The sequence below is a fragment of the Macrobrachium rosenbergii genome, chromosome 11 (assembly GCF_040412425.1).
Source record: "Macrobrachium rosenbergii isolate ZJJX-2024 chromosome 11, ASM4041242v1, whole genome shotgun sequence".
Lineage (NCBI taxonomy): Eukaryota > Metazoa > Arthropoda > Malacostraca > Decapoda > Palaemonidae > Macrobrachium > Macrobrachium rosenbergii.
The window spans coordinates 43,858,117-43,875,616 of record NC_089751.1 but is presented as its reverse complement, the minus strand read 5'-3'; the positions used below and the strand labels follow the sequence as shown (position 1 = coordinate 43,875,616).

At 35.6% G+C, this 17,500-nt stretch overlaps 1 protein-coding gene across 2 annotated transcripts in view; it reads left to right on the top strand.

Annotated features, from left to right (window-relative positions):
• The window catches only part of Fur2 (furin-like protease 2), a 583,898-nt gene that overhangs the window by 495,092 nt on the left and 71,306 nt on the right, over positions 1 to 17,500 (top strand). For both annotated transcript variants that reach the window (XM_067111734.1, XM_067111733.1), the window contains exon 3: positions 10,463 to 10,653. In XM_067111734.1, coding sequence (XP_066967835.1) covers positions 10,463 to 10,653 — 191 coding nt within the window. The remainder of the gene's footprint in view (positions 1 to 10,462; positions 10,654 to 17,500) is intronic.

Here is a 17,500-nt window from a genome sequence, read left to right as displayed (position 1 = left end):
AAAGGGAGGGAGAATGGAGAATGGAAGAGCTCAACCCTTTAGTACTGTGGAACGGGGTGGGGCAGCTGTGGGATTTGAGGGTGGGGGTGAGGGGGTGTGCGGTAAAGCTTGGCTTTGCTTTGTGGGGGATGGGGCGTTAAGAGAAACCATAGGAAAAAAAGGATTCATTGTTATCGTTATTGTGTCTTTTATTGCTTTATTTTTAAGCAATGGACAGTGAACTGAGAGATCCCGCGTTTTTTGGACACCCTTCCACCTGTACGCGTGGAGGACCACTAAAATTTTGACAGTGTTCATCCTTCGTTATGAAGTAATGGCATTTTTATGGTGCTGAATGCTGGTGTTTGTGCTACGTGGGAGGCTTTTGTAAGTGCAAACGTTTTCATGCAGAAATCTGTCGTATTTTTTTCAACGAGGGATTTTATAGTGTAATATGGAAATGTTTTAACCTTTTCCGCATGGTATGTAGTTATTTTGATACTGACTTGCTTCTTGCGTTTTTCATTTCAGGAACATTTTCCTTTTTTCGTTTGAGCGATTTATTTTTGCCCGTTTGAAATATTCTTCACTCCTTGTAATTGAGTTCATAAGTGAGCTGTTACTGACATATAGTGTATTCCCCTTCTCTTGTTTCATGGGGTACGCTCGTTGTTTTTTAATTGTTTTTTCTTTGTTTAATAAGTTACAGAGATTATTTGCTATAGATTTTTACTAACCGGATTGAGGAAGAATATGGTAACCAAGATTCAGAAGTACTAAACAATACGATGACAAGGCTGGAGCTGTGTCATACGAATGTATTTCTGGTGTTAATTATAAAAAAAAAAAAAACTGTCGTTATTTTAAAGATTTTAAGGTAAGAGTATGTGCTCCGAATCTGCAGCCTCCTTCCAGTTACTTCGCGTGAATTATCATTATTTACATGTTGTATTTATAATTTTATTGTCGTCTTTGGCTGTAGGAAGGAGATTTAGCCAGGAGCCTTTACCAGTTGATAGTTTTCCTTTCCCCTCAGTTGGTGTGTGTGCATATATATATATATATATATATATATATATATATATATATATATATATATATATATATATATATGTGTGTGTGTGTGTGTGTGTGTGTGTGTGTGTGTGTGTGTGTACTTGTGTGCAGGTTTGTCAAAAGGTAAGCTACAAAAAATTCAGGTAACGCTGAACAGATTGATTATTTTTGAGAGCTACGGTATATAGAGTTTAAAACATTGTACTCCCTTGTTTCTGTGTGTGTGTGTGTGTGTGTGTGTGTGGGTGGGTGGGTGGGTGTGTATGTGTATGCTTGTGTTTATATGTATAAATGGAACATTTTTTTCTTATGGGAGGTAGTCTCACCACCATTTTTCATACCTTTACTAAGAAGGGGGTCTGAAATAATCTATGATATAGAATTCTTTACCCATTAGTTTGTATATTTGAACGTGAATCATTTTGTCATGTTTGTTTTCATGTTTAATTAAATAGAATATTCTTGTCAACGATGTTTGTGATTTAATATTTTGTACACGCTTACTTTTCACTTAAACTCTATCCATCATACCTCTTCCTCGTGTGAATATCACCACTTTATTATTACATAACTTTTCGCTCGAGTCTCTCTCTCGACTTCATTCATTCCCCCGTCGCACTTGTTACCCGGTGACTCTCTTTGTGTTCGTTATCCTTTGTTTGTGTCCGGAAAGTTGGTTGTGTTCATTAGCTTTTGTTTGGTTTACTCATTAGTCATTAATCCCGGTTGTGTTCATTTGCTTTCATGTTCATGTTCCTTTGTCGTGTTTATTAGTCATTAAACTTTGCCATTCTTTTTAAGTGTCGGTCGTGGTTCCCCGTACCTCTTTTCAAGATAAAACTGCCCCGGGGATACTTCCTTCGTTTTCCTCGCGTTTTCCTTTTTGGTAATGAATCGTTTACCGACTGTTTAGCATTTTTGTAAAGGGGGCGTCGTTTTCCTAGAAGCTTTCTGCAACATTTCCTTGTGTCATCAATCTCCGGATGCTATTTTCATAAAATGAATTTGGTGTTTCCGACGTGATTTCATTTTAGTGACCCATTTGTAATATATGATGAACTCTGTTTTACAATTCTGTACAAGATTATTGGATTTTATTGTTTAATTAATGCTCATCAAACTTATTTATTTTCCTATTGACTTTTTACTCATCGATTATCGATTCGTATCTTTTATTGTAATTGTTATTCTTGATCTGGGATTTTTGCAGTTCAGGACTTTTCCAAAGCTTTTGTTACAGTTTTATAGCCTAGGTACCTTAATATTTACCATTGCTGGTTGACCTAATGTCACCTTTTTGTTATTATTCTCTCTCTCTCTCTCTCTCTCTCTCTCTCTCGTCTATGAATTCTCTTCGTTTCCATTACATTTACTGAAGCGTCATTTCATCTCTCTCTCTCTCTCTCTCTCTCTCTCTCTCTCTCTCTCTCTCTCTCTCTCTCTGAATTCTCTTCGTTTCCATTACATTTACTGAAGCGTCATTTCATCTCTCTCTCTCTCTCTCTGAATTCTCCTCGTTTCCATTACATTTACTAAAGCGTCATTTCATCTCTCTCTCTCTCTCTCTCTCTCTCTCTCTCTCTCTCTCTCTCTCTCTCTCTGAATTCTCTTTGTTTCCATTACATTTACTAAAGCGTCATTTCATCTCTCTCTCTCTCTCTGAATTCTCTTCGTTTCCATTACATTTACTAAAGCGTCATTTCATCTCTCTCTCTCTCTCTCTCTCTCTCTCTCTCTCTCTCTCTCTCTCTCTCTCTCTCTCTCTCTCTGAATTCTCTTCGTTTCCATTACATTTACTAAAATGTCATTTCATCTCTCTCTCTCTCTCTCTCTCTCTCTCTCTCTCTCTCTCTCTCTCTCTCTCTCTCTGAATTCTCTTCGTTTCCATTACATTTACTAAAGCGTCATCTCTCTCTCTCTCTCTCTCTCTCTCTCTCTCTCTCTCTCTCTCTGAATTCTCTTCGTTTCCATTACATTTACTAAAGCGTCATTTTCATCTCTCTCTCTCTCTCTCTCTCTCTCTCTCTCTCTCTCTCTCTCTCTCTCTGGTCTCTGAATTCTCTTCGTTTCCATTACATTTACTAAAGCGTCATTTCATCTCTCTCTCTCTCTCTCTCTCTCTCTCTCTCTCTCTCTCTCGCTGGTCTCTGAATTCTCTTCGTTTCCATTACATTTATTAAAGCTTCATTTTATTTCTCTGCTCTTTTCGTTCTCCCCTGTTTCCCCTTCTCTTCTTTTCTGTCTTTCTGTTCCTATTTTCCCTTTCTTTTTCTTTCTCATTTTATTTCGTTCAGTACTTTTTTTCCTTTCCGGTATCCATGTCAGCTTTCGTTCGCAGGATTTTTTTTTTTTACTTTGCTTAAGTTGTGCGCCATATTGAAGTCCAATTTTTTTTCTTTTTACCTTTCATTTCTTCTTCAAAAAATTCTTTGTCCCTTCGCTTCCATGGAAGATTATTTTTAGGCTTCAAATTCTTGACCATGTCACTCTGGTAGGTAAATTTAAGGCTTTGATACGGTGATAGTTCTTTGCACACATACATACACATGCACACACACGTACGCATATATGTGTGTGTGTGTATATATGTACTTTATACATATATATGTATATATATATATTATATATATGTATGTATATATATTATATATATATATATATATATATATATATATATATATATATATATATATATATATATATATATATATATACTGCATATGCACATGTATGTAACTAATAATTCCTTTATATATGCATATAGATAAACTACTAATTCCTTTTTACTAGATGAATATGTATTTTTGAGAGCTACGTCAGTATCTTAACTTCTGGGCTTTCTCGTATACATACATACATACATACATACATATATATATATATATATATATATATATATATATATATATATATATATATATATATATATACTGTATATGGGTGTGTGGTGTATAACCTTTTTGATGTTCTTTTTATATATTCTTTACTGTAAGGAGAGAGAGAGAGAGAGAGAGAGAGAGAGATTCTCCCATTTTAGCGTTTTGCAAATTTGAGCACAATTTTTGAATACTCATAAAATGTGCTTTATAGCTATCATAAAGTGCGAGGGTTAACTCATCGCTATTGCTCCATGACTTGATGTGTTGATCATATTATAGCCTGAAAATGAGTTTTTCCTAGCAAATGAATGAGAGAGAGAGAGAGAGAGAGAGAGAGAGAGAGAGAGAGAGAGAGAGAGAGAGAGAGAAGGGGGGCAGGGGGTAGGTAGAATTATTATTTTGTTTGTTAACCATGGTCATAGGTTAATGGCCTTTTCTTTCGTTTTTTTCGTTTTTTTTTTTTTTTTTGCTCCGTGCATCCACATTACCACCCCTAATAAAAAGTTGCGCCATTTTGTACAAACTGTGGTCAGTGTTTATGCATCTGCTGACATTAGCAGACTAGTTTCTAGCCTGTTCATTGTTGGAACAAAAAACAACGTGATTCGTAACATTTGGAACAAAAGAACATATACACACATATATATGTGTATATATGGATGTGCGTATGTGTGTGTGTGTATGTGTGTATGTGTGAAAAGAAGAAAAAGGTGAAAGTAAATTTTCCTTGAGGAAAAAGTCTAGTTTTAAGAAAAGCACGTCTCAGAATGTGGAGCATAAAAAGACGCTAAAAAAAAAAAAAAAAAAAGCTCCCTGGAGCCGAGCTAGCAAGCATATCCCTCAGATTGTCCATAATAACGAGATTAGACTCGCAAAAACAAGGCCGAGCGGAAGAAACCAGGTGTGTTTCCTCCTCCTCAAGAGATCCGGTAAGCCGCTTTGCTTTAAAGCAGCGGGAGCTTAGAAACTCCAGTTTTTCCCCTGCTTTTTTTTTTAGAAGACGTGGATTAATGAAGCCACTTCCAGGACAGGGGCTGATTGGTGATTAAACTGGCCCCAGTTTTTCAAATAATTTTTTTTTTTTTTTTTTTGCAGTTTCACTGAAGAGTATTTTTACCGTGTCGACCTTGTTGTTTGGTGTTTTTTTTTTTTTTTTTTTATCCGCTCGCTCGCAGAATGCTGTTCGCTCGTTAGCACCGGTGGCTGACTCTTCGTTTGATGATCTTATCCGCCACGTTTTATTTTTGGCTGCATCCTTGATGAGAGAAAGACTTTTCTTGTCTGTTAATTGATAGTGTCATTAAGAGAAGTTAGTCGACTTTCCCCTGCCCACCCAACCCCCTCCCTAATTTGCTACTTTTTTCTTCTCATTTCTGTTTCACTGCACTCGGCCATTCATAACCCCCCGTATTTTTAGGATATCCTTTTCCTGATGCTAATCCCCATGAGTTTCTTCTTCGGTTATTTTGTGTTGTTCTCCCTACGTCCCAGAGCTGCCGACGGTGATATCGCAATTAAAGTGGTGATTCTTACGGACCAGTTGTTTAGCATTCTCGGCTCCGGTTTGTTGGCTTTACTTAAGAGACGCTGAATATTTTTTAACAAGTTTTCCCCGAAGCTTTAATTTACAGTTTAGCGCCAATGAACGGTTGTCGGACCAAAAGTTTTATTGCAGTTCAAGTGCCAAGGCCAGTAGGAATTGAAAAGCATAGCAAAGGTCTCAGAGAAAGACTGGGTAATGTTTCCTTCTAGCCCAGGCCTGCAGAAAACAAGTAACGAAAGGAAAGGGCGTGTTGGTTAAAACGAAGGAGGCAAGAGGAATCGCGTACAGAATTCCAAAGCCTAGTAGTTGAGGGAAATCGACATTGACTTCCAAAGTCTGAATAGAGGAAGAGGTGGTCTGGCACTTGCTAGAAGGACATCTGAGAGCTGGAGGGGTCTCTGTCCTTGAGCTGAAATAATTCCTATAGAAAAGAGACGGGGGAGCCTCCTTGTGACAGAAAGAGGACCCGGAGAGGCGGAAAGGGTCATCGATCGGACGGGTTGCCTTTCATTCAGTCCCATCGAGGAGGACACAGAAGTTGCAGCACCTCAAACATGAGAGTGACACTCCAGACAGGGACTGAAAAGGTCATCATAGAGCTTTGATAACTGTGATGTAGACGAGAGTGTACAGGGTCTAACCGATAAACCAAATTGTTTATTAGAGGTTTTCAGCCAATTTAATCCTGTGGGATTTTCCAACATCAACTTGAAATGTTAGTGGGGGTTAGAGAATTACATATTCATCGAAAAAGGTTCAGACAGTTAGATGAGGGAAAACAGAGAAAGGGCTAATAACTGCTATGGAATTTCCATTCAAATATGCTCACGAAACTACAGTTATCAGTGAATGAAGTAATTTGAGACAAATCATGAGTATCAGAAGAGGTTAGTTAATAAGTAATGTCAGTAAAAAAAAAGGATACCCAGTTTTATTAAACTTGAAACGAAACGATGTTTCTTCATCAGTTTTTTGGTTGACTTGACATCTCTTAGCGCCTAACACCCAGTCAGTATTTTTCACCGTTCTTGTAAATAGTATTTTATGAGTGTTTGAAAATTTTCATCAAAGCAGCCCGCCTCCCTGCGCTCTCCACTTATAAACGTCAAGAGATGTAAGCATCACAAAATTCAGGTATATAATTTTTTTTTCTTTGCCATTCTGAGAGGAGGAAAACTTGGGGTCGTCCGAATAATGAAAACTTTGTGATGTCCAGAGCTCTTGATGCCTTTGAATGGAGTGGAATTGTAGATTTGGGGAGGTCTCCTGATCTTTGAAAAGTTTCATTAGTGCTGTTTATTCGTATGATAAAAGGAATTTACATTGTATATGATAAAAAGAATTTACATTGTGTATGATAAAAAGAATTTACATAATGTATGTTAAAGAGAATTTACATTGTGTATGATAAAAAGAATTTATATTGTGCTGCATTTAAATTTCACTAGTTTTCAAAAATATATATATATGTGTATATGTATATATATATATATATATATATATATATATATAATATATACATATGAATATAACATATATATATAACATATACATATATATGTATGTATGTATATAAGCATTTGAGCACGCACGATTCCATAAATATACACTTAATGTAGTTAGGGGCTGTCACTCAGTCAGCTTGAATGTTACAAAAATATATAATTGTGCCCTATGATCCCCATATGACTGTTTGTCATGGCCTTTCCCCAATCATAGTTTGTGTTTCTTTGACAGAGGGGAAAGGAAAGTGTACTCTTCCGCTTTCATGGTTTATTAGCTCTTTAGTTTTGCATATATATTTACCACCTGTTTATTTGTTATTTATTTATTTCTGGAACAAATGCATCAGTTGTTATTAATCCATACATCCATTTTTATTTCCATCGTCTTCAGCGCTTTCTTTTACGTGTTGAGCTTGTGATTCGTAGCGTTTGCAAGGCAAGTAATGACCAACCGTGTAATTTCATAATAATAATAATAATAATAATAATAATAATAATAATAATAATATTATTATTATTATTATTATTATTATTATTATTATTATTATTATTATTATTATTATTATTACTTTCATCTTAGGGAATACAAAGTGTTGACCAGTGAGACGCCAGGCCAAGTTTAAATCCACTGCCCCTCAGAGGTAAGTGGCAGTTGATAATGTTGGCCTGGCTTCTTACTGATCAGCGGTACAAATTCCCAAAGAAGTGAGGTGTCTTACCATTCATTCCCGTCTGTATTGTGAATTTGAAATAATAATAATATAATAATAATAAAATCCGAGTGGATCTTCTTTGTCCACCCCCGGGTGGCAGCAGGTGGGGACATGACATACCACCCACCCCCTGCAAACCGGTTTGTCTTCCCCGGGTAGCGGCAGGGTAGGTAGGGGATCGGGAGGGTATGAGAGAGAGCAGCGCCGGGTTCCAGCGCGCTACAAGCTCGAAATATACAATAATAATAATCCACATATTTATAAAATGCATGGTTGCATAGTTAAAAGACAGATTCCAAGTTTCAAAAATGAATGCGCAAACGCATTGCGGAGTGTCATAGCGTTGCAAGGTAAGAGTCAAAGTCATCCTTCTACCGTGGTGCGAGAGGTGACGCTTATAGCGAGACACCTCACAGAGAAACTTTGAAGGCTCTTTCTTTGTTTTGCTTTGTCTTTTTCTCGCGGAGTTTTTCTTGGGCGTGACCAGTTTTCATCTTGTGATGTTTCTCGAAAGTGAACTGTTTTCCTCCAGTCTTTGTTCTGCGGCTAATTGCGGCAACGCTTTTTCTTCTTGAGGATTTTTCTAAAATTTTTTTTTATCTAAATTGCTGGTTAAGCGTTTCTCTCTGCAGTGTTGTTTTGCACGATAGGTGTTTATTAGTACGTTGCGTTCTTTATTCCAAGTGTTACGAATCGTGTTATTTTTTTCTTTTCTTTTTTTATTTGATCTGAGCCGCGTTGTCCTCTCGGAATATTTATTTATTTATTTTTTTTTTTTTTAAGGGGAAATGTTCGCAATTGTTTACGTGGACGATGGTTCATTCTGTTTGGACCCTGATTATCTTCCTTTACTTCACTTTAGTTTCCAGTTGGATATTTTGACGTATATGTGCAAATTTATGTAGACGTCTCTCTCTCTCTCTCTCTCTCTCTCTCTCTCTCTCTCTCTCTCTCTCTCAAATACAGTTATGAGTTACTCCACAAGGTGCTCACGTTAACCCTCGGCGTTTTAACCAACATTTTGCGGCGAGGTTGCTAACCCCATTCATATTAAACTGTTTCCCCACAGACTGTCCTATTTCCCCTTCCCGAGAAATCGCTGTCAGAAACATTCAAGACTGTTTCTTAAGAAATTCTTTCCCTTCGGAGATAACGGTCATCGCAGATCGTTTTGATTCACGTCAGTTTTTCTGGTGACTATGAAAGATATGTTTGGGGGAGGATCGCAGATAGTACACTCTTTTTTATGAAATATTTTGAGCGTCATAACTTTTGCACCACTGTTGTGTAAGAAGCCATCAGCATGCACCGTAAAAGACGACATTTTTAACTTGAAGCTAAGAATCCCGCAAAACAGTCTTCATCCACACTAAACGATAGTTCTACGCCGTGCCTAGTCCTGTTGTATCTCCACGTAAGCCGGCCCTGAAATTCAGTTTCTTTTACGAGCGCCCTGGTTCTCTTCCCAGTTTCCAGGCCAGGCCTCAAACTTCCTCAGACCTAGACTAGCAGCCTTCTCCATAATTCATGTTTGTGGCCCGTAGACTCGGGGCGGGCGAACTCGCCCCGATACTATCAAGGCTGTGGCGCTACGGAGCTTATTGCCAGGGTCCCTTATCTCTTCGTGGTGTACTTATTGAATGCTTTCCGTTTGATTATTTCGTTTGAGGTTTCGCACCTGTAAGTGTTATATTTATATACGTGGTGTGCGAATGAATATATAAATTTTTTTGCACGTTATAAACAGATAATTTTCTCTCTCTCTCTCTCTCTCTCTCTCTCTCTCTCTCTCTCTCTCTCTCTCTCTCTCTCTCTCTCTGCATGAATATATGTGCTGCATGTGTGTCTTGAATTCTTTCCGTGTGTTTAGTTTCATTTGAATTGTGCACGTGTAGGTATGTATGTATTTTTTATATATATATATATATATATATATATATATATATATATATATATATACTTACATTTAAATATGACATATGCATTCATATATGTATATGTATATATATATATATATATATATATATATATATATATATATATATATATATATATATATATATATATATGTATATATATATATATATATATTATTATATTATATAATATATTATGTGTGTGTGTTACTTATATTTATCGTAATATGTTTTTGTCGCTGTGCCATTTTTACCCTCTCATATTGAAGGTTGTTGACACGTTTTACTCCTCATTATTTTCATGCTCAAACGATTATCACACCATTATGTTATTTTTAAAAAATCTGTTACATACAACTGTACGTAAAAACGACAGTTTATCGTCGCTATTACTGTTTTGAACTGTATATGTTCCTTGCCTGAAAAATGATCATGTTTTACAAATAAGTCCGTTCATTTATAAAAAAAAGTAATTCAGTATTAAAATGGCTGTTCCTTTTTTTATTATTATATAAAGCACGTTAAAACGAAGAAGAAGAAGAAGATTATTATCAAGCAGCAGTGAACCGCTGGCGTATTCATCGGAGTGCATTTATTATTATTATTATTATTATTATTATTATTATTATTATTATTATTATTATTATTATTATTATTATTATTCAGAAAATAAACCCTATCATATGGAACAAGCCCACAGGGGCCATCGACTTGATATTCAAGCTTCCAAAGAATCTAAGTGTTCATTAGGGAGAAGTGAGAGGAGGTACAGGGAAATGCAGAAAGGAGAGAACTCACTTATTAGGAGAGATAAAATAAGTTTCATTATTCTCTTAATTTTATACCTATTTATATTTCCTCCTCTTCGCAGGTGATGTGGGTGGAGCAGCAGAAGGAGAAGAAGCGCGTCAAGAGAGATGGGTCGATGGTTCCTGACGATCCATCTCCCCACGTCGAAGGGGAGCGCCTTCTGGAAGACAGAGACGTTCTTGCTAGACAACGTCGCCAGTTCGACTTCAGCAGGTTCTTTTTTACGCCCACGCCTTCTAGGAGGGGATCTAGGTGAGATTTAAGTCGTATTATTATTATTATTATTATTATTATTATTATTATTATTATTATTTTGTCTATCGCAGTCGTCCTATTCGACTGGGTGGTTTTAGAGTGTGGGGTTCGGGGTTGCATCCTGCCTCCTTAGGAGTCCGTCACTTTTCTCACTATGGGCGATGTTTCTAGTAGCACACTCTTCTGCATGAGTCCTGAAGCCACTTCGGCATCTAGTTTTCCCAGAGTCCTTTTCAGGGATCTTGGGATCGTGCCTAGTGTTCCTATGAGTATGGGTGCAATTCCCACTGGCATATTCCATATCCTTCTTATTTCGATTTTCAGCTCTTGATACCTATCAATTTTCTTTGTCTTTCTCATCTATTAGTATTATTATTAAAAAAACAATTACGTACCGGGAAATGGAAGAGAGAGACCAAAAGACCCTTCCTGTGTCGAGTTTATACCGTTAGTGCACCTCACACGGCGCACTGTAGGCATTGCTTAAAGATTCTTTGTACCGTCCCTTGGGCCCCAAGTTGCTGCGCCTTTCATTCGTTTTACTGTAACCCCATTCATGTTCCCTTCCTTCCTTCTAACTTTCCACCCTCTCCTAACAGTTGTTGCATAGTGCAAATGCAAGATTTTCCTTCTGTTACACTTTAAATATTACACTTTAAATCCTTCTTTTCTCTCAGTTCCCTCTCAGCGCTGAATGACCTCATAGGTCCTAGCGCTTGGCTTTTGGCTTAAATTTTATATTCCTACTCCTGTGTCGAATTTTAAGTTTAATGTTTAAAAAAAAATCACAATTCCTTGTCTTTCTATCAACACCTCTTCAGGAGATATGTGGTTGGTTATATTTTTTGGAGGTTAATATCACCCTAAAGCATAAGAATTCTTTCTGTTTTTTTAACAACTTACTTACAGATCGACATAAAAAGGGTCTTTTTTGTCTCCTGCATTATTATTTTGAGAGCACTCAAATCTTGTCTTACTTATACTCAGTCACACAGATATGTTCCATGTCCCCTTTTATATCCGTCTCGATCAGTTGTTGTTTTATATATATATATATTATATATATATATATATATATATATATATATATATATATATATATATATATATATATATATATATATATATATATATATATATATATATATATATAATATGTGTTTGTGTGTATTTGAGATATATATATATTTGTGTGTGTTTGTATATTGTATATATATATACGTATATGTGTGTGTGTGTGTGTGTTTGTGTTTGTGTATATATATATTTATTTTGCTTGCCCCACCCCATTTTTCAGGCGAGAAAGGCTAACTAAAGCAGCTGACTCATTAGCTGTCAAGCCTGGGCATTTCATTGTGTAAATTTATTGCCCCCTTTCCTATTGAATACATAATTCACTATCTACTTATCATTCACAGTCCCCATTTCTGTTCCCCTTCCTCTCTCTCTCTCTCTCTCTCTCTCTCTCTCTCTCTCTCTCTCTCTCTCTCTCTCTCTCTCTCTCTCTCTCTGCTTGGCGCATAAAATTACGAGAAAATGAAATCTGAACTTTAGTGATTTCGTTGTTTTTACCAATCATCTCTCTCTCTCTCTCTCTCTCTCTCTCTCTCTCTCTCCCCTTTGTGCGTAAAATTACGAGAAAATGAAATCTGAATTTTAATGATTTCGTTGTTTTTACCAATCATCTCTCTCTCTCTCTCTCTCTCTCTCTCTCTCTCTCTCTCTCTCTCTCTCTCTCTCTCTCTCTCTCTCCTTTGTGCGTAAAATTACGAGAAAATGAAATCTGAATTTATTGATTTCTTTGTTTTTACCAATCATCTCTCTCTCTCTCTCTCTCTCTCTCTCCTTTATGCGTAAAATTACCAGAAAATGAAATCTGAACTTTCGTGATTTCGTTGTTTTACCTCATCATCTCTCTCTCTCTCTCTCTCTCTCTCTCTCTCTCTCTGTCATCATTTGTATGGTTCCCTTTTTACCCCCTCGGAAAGAACTGCTATTTATGTATCTTTATGATTCACCCATATTTCACTTCCCTTTTTTTCGCGCGACGCCAACGAACCATCACTTCCGGTTCCGGGTCACTGGGGAAAATTGGAGCAAAAAATGTACTTATGGTATTGCGGTGATTTGTGTGAACGGATACCGAGAAATTGTTATTTATTGGGGTCATTTGGCGACGCTGCGTAAATATGTAGAGATTTATGAAAATTTTGTATTTCCTCCTTTTAAAATGCAGCTCGGATTGCGCGTGAACATAATTACCTTCATGGCGGTTTATTGAGGCTTTATGTTGTTCTGTTATTGTGTTTTTTTTTTTTTTTTATACAGGTTTTAATGAGCGATAGTTACAGGAAAATTTCGTTTCAGTTTCATTAAGTTTAGTGTACTTTTGGTGTGGATATTCCGTGTTTCAAAATGTTCATGTCTGCAGTTTCATTGGCTTTCCCCGTTTTTGGTAAATTCTTTTTTTATTTGTATATTAAGTCGCTTTTTATGATAGAATTTTTCTGGATTTTCAGTGAAGTTTAAGAAAATGATCGTTATTCTGCAGTGCTCATGAAAACAGCAACCAATAGTTTTACATCTCTTGCAGTTCCTGAGGCTATTTCCGAAAAATGTCGAGTAATTAAGTTTTCCAAACATCCATGTAACGGACAACTGGATTTGTATTATAAGAAAAATATCAGTTATAGGAAGATTATATTCAAAGTGAATGAATTATGAAGAGAATTAATGCGGCCCGTTTTTTTTTTTTTTTTTTATTTATTTTCTTCAAAGGCGAATCGGACTAATATTATTCAAATAGAATTTTTCCTTATGCAGTATGCGTATTATTTTTTTAGTTCTTTGGTTTCGAAAAGATGAAGAATATTGTTGGACGTAAATACAAGTTCCATCTTTGAGAACCTTAATTTCAGTATGTATTCCTGTATTCTTTTGTCGTCTTGCTGTGCAGAAATGGGCCATTTTTACGCCTGTTTGTCCTGTTTTGAAGGAAAATTTATGCTCTCTGCGGAATTTCTCTTAGTGATTTTCTTTCTTGGTATGCAGTGTGAAAGTATGATTCATTATACAGTTTCTCAGAGCAGTTCAGATTCTCTCTGCTAATGCAAAAACCTTTTCTTTTACTTTTTAGATAGCGACCACTAAAGCTGGGGAACCCTTGGCTCTTTATAGTTATATATGCATTGCTTTGTCTCTATTCCTGTTTCGTAAGAATAGCCAAGGCAAACTGTATGTAGCTTGAAAATATCTTCAGTATAGTATTGCCCAGGAGGAATGGGAAAGGGTGCGAGAAAATTGCCGTACAGCTTTGTTTTTTTTTTTTTTTTTTTTTTTTTTTTTTACAAAAAATCTCCAAATAAGTAAATGTTTTTCCGACAGTGGTAATAAAAACTTATTTTCGTTAGCGGAAATCATTTTTGGTTGGCTTTCTGCATTTGCAGACACATGAGCAAGAAGCGTGTAATGGGAAATAAAGAATAGAAATTCTTATTAATTATAATGTTTATGATGTCAGTGTTAATTGCAGGGGTAATTTCGTGACGGTAAATTTAGTACGGAAATTATCGCAAAATATCTGAAAACTACGTCAACATTGTGATAATATCCGTGTAAAGGGAAAGAAATAAAACAGCTAATCTGTAACTGGTAATAAAGTTAAAACGAATAACATCTCAAGAAGGACGACTTGGGAAAGAAATTGATACTGTATTCACAGTCATTTTGCAACGAAGGTATTCCCTATGAGTCCCGGAACTTCTTTCACAACAGATCTTGAGAGAAGGAACTCCTTGCCCGGCTTGAGCTTGTTTGTGTAACAAAAGTTGTTTTCTAAACCGCTTTTTCCTCGGGGATTTTTTTTTCTCTTTTCTTTCCTTTCTCCCAGGAAAGCCTTATGCAAAGATCCGCTTTTCGTTTCCTTCGCCTCCCCCCCCCCCTCCCTTCACCTCTCCCCTCCTTTTCTTTTTTTTTTTTTTTTTTTTTTTTACCTCTTCGAGTGAAGACTCAGGCTGTCCATGGCATTTCCTGATATTTAGAAATTTACAGGAGAGAGAGAGAGAGAGAGAGAGAGAGAGAGAGAGAGAGAGGAGAGAGAGAGAGAGAGAGAGATATTTTATGCTCCTAAAAGGACAGGCTAAATGAGGATTTCCTTTTCATTAGTTTTCTAATTGCAGCGTGTTTATGACAGAGCCCTCATTTGTGCTACCTCATTATCCCCAGCTTTGAACAAATTCTCCGCCACATCAGCATTGTCATCAAAGTATCTTTTTGCTCGTAATCAGAGCGCTATAAAAATAGCTTCAAGAACAGTATCGGTGACAGTGATTCCTGTACCGATTAAGGAATAGAAAGTGAAAATAAATTACACTAGGAGACTCGGAACGAGAATAATGATAAGGATGACGATGTAGTTTGATAATGTTATTATTGGTTTTTGCTATTTCATGGGGTAGTCCTGCACCATATGTTGTTTCCAATACCACCAACAGCGAAGTTGTAATCGTTTATATTTATATATATGATATATATATACTGTGTATATATATATATATACATATCTTTGTGCGTGTGTTTGTTTGTATGTATGTGTTCGCATATTTAATGTGAAGGTTTGTGTAGAAATTTTCTTTCAGACGATGCTAATTCTATCGGCATCTGAAAGTCGGCGAAAGAGTAAAGGTGTTTTGACGTTCGAAAATATCAAATCTTTTGGTAAACACCTTTGCAAGAACAACATTGTGAATGGAAAATGGAAAATAATTGGAAATATTTTCCCATTTCATAAATAAACATTTTCGAATTCTGTATGAAACAAGATGCAAATTATTTGATTGCTCCCTGTCTCTGCCAAAGCCAGTCGCCATATTCATAAATGTTTAAGATTTAAATAAATGGAAATATCATGTACACAGCATCTGATTGATATACGTTGTGTATAAGCTAGACTTTGTGTTTGTCACATTGAAATATCAGATACGTAGGTTTTAATCATATTTTGTATTTTTTTTTTTTCTTCATAAATTTCCTTACTGCATTGACAAGTTTCCCAAATGAAGTCATTCACAGTAAACTCAGTTATTTTATTACATGGACAAAAATAGTAAAAAAAAAAAAAGGGAATTTTTTATATATCGTACTTTGGTACTTTTCAGTTAGGGCATAATTTTACTGTCGTCTAAGTAAATGTTTTTTAACTTTTTTTCACGCTTGCAAACAGGCGGGCCGGGTGAGTATTATCGTGAATGCATACTGATTAGTATATGAAGCTTTTGTAGTTGTTTCTCCCATTTGAAGTTTTATTTTACTGCTTATGATTAGGTGCATTATTGCATAGTGTTTTCAGCTTCAATAATGCTAAGCCTAACCTATGCAATGTAGAGTTTTGAGCTTCGTTGCACAGTATTTTTTAGCTTGCATTACACCGAATACTGATTTTTAGCACTTACAGATTTTTTAAATTGATCTGTCTACTATAGCTTTTGCATATATATATATATATATATATATATATATATATATATATATATATATATATATATATATATATATATATATATATATATATATATATATATAAGTTTTTTTGAGCTGCCATATTTGAAATTCCAGGCTTCAACATAGAACTTCAAGTGCTGCTATCGTGCAATATCAAGTTTTTCCGTAGTACTGGGAACAGCATTCCTTTTGTAGTTTTTTTGATGCGTCCATCATAAAATGAAATTAAAGCCAAATTAAACAGTACTCATAGTACCATGAGTCGCAAAATAGATAAACAAATCGACAGTTTTGGAACTGTACAAATACATTTACAAATGAAACTAGTTCAGAGAGCTTTAGAGAATCGTAAAAGTTCTCGAAAACTCTCTGTGTAGTTTTATTTTTATTATTTATGTTTGTACAGTTACGTGACCTTGGATTTGTTTCTCCATTAAAGCTTACCTCGGACACACTTCGTTTGCCTTCATTTTAGATTTTATTCCACACCATCACGTGTGGTGAAGACCTGTTTTAAATCTCCTTGTGTCTTCATCAAACTGTTCGATTGTTTGTGTTTGCTAAATGCTCAACTTATAACAAGTTTCCGCACAAGCACTCATGGTAAAGGTTTTCTGAAAGAGTGTTTGTCCTGGTGTTTTTACTCCCGTGTAGTGTTTAGTTTTACTAGTTTGCTTCTTGGGGAACATTATCGTATGAAAATGCCTGAATCCAGAATTGATACAGTAAAAATCACTTTTTACAAGAGTGAAGGTTTCTTGGAAAAATATTTCACGATTTGTAGTGGTAATTTTGCTTAGATGTAATTTGTAGTTAAGGATGTCTTATAGATTCTAGATTCTAGAGTAAAGTGAACTTGGATATAATACTGCAAAAAATACCTTTCAGACTTTAGAGTTGATTCGTATCTTAATTTGAAGCAAAGAAGGATTTCTAGGTTTTCACTCATTTTCTTTACGTTCTTTATTATGATTTATTTCTCATTTGTGTACAATGACTGTCATTTAACAGAACTTATGAAGACACAAGGAATTTAAAAACGACACAAATCGCTAGCAACGGTAAGTACTTAGCACATACATACATACATACATACATACATACATACATACATACATACATACATACATACATACATACATACACATATATATGTGTGTATATATATATATATATATATATATATATATATATATATATATATATATATTGATAAATAGTTTGTCAAGTCGAAGTTATTCATTGCATCTAAAGCAGAGGCACAGGTTCGAATCCTGGCCAAGCGTAAGATATTTGTACACACACACTTACACACACACACATAAATACATATACGGTATATATA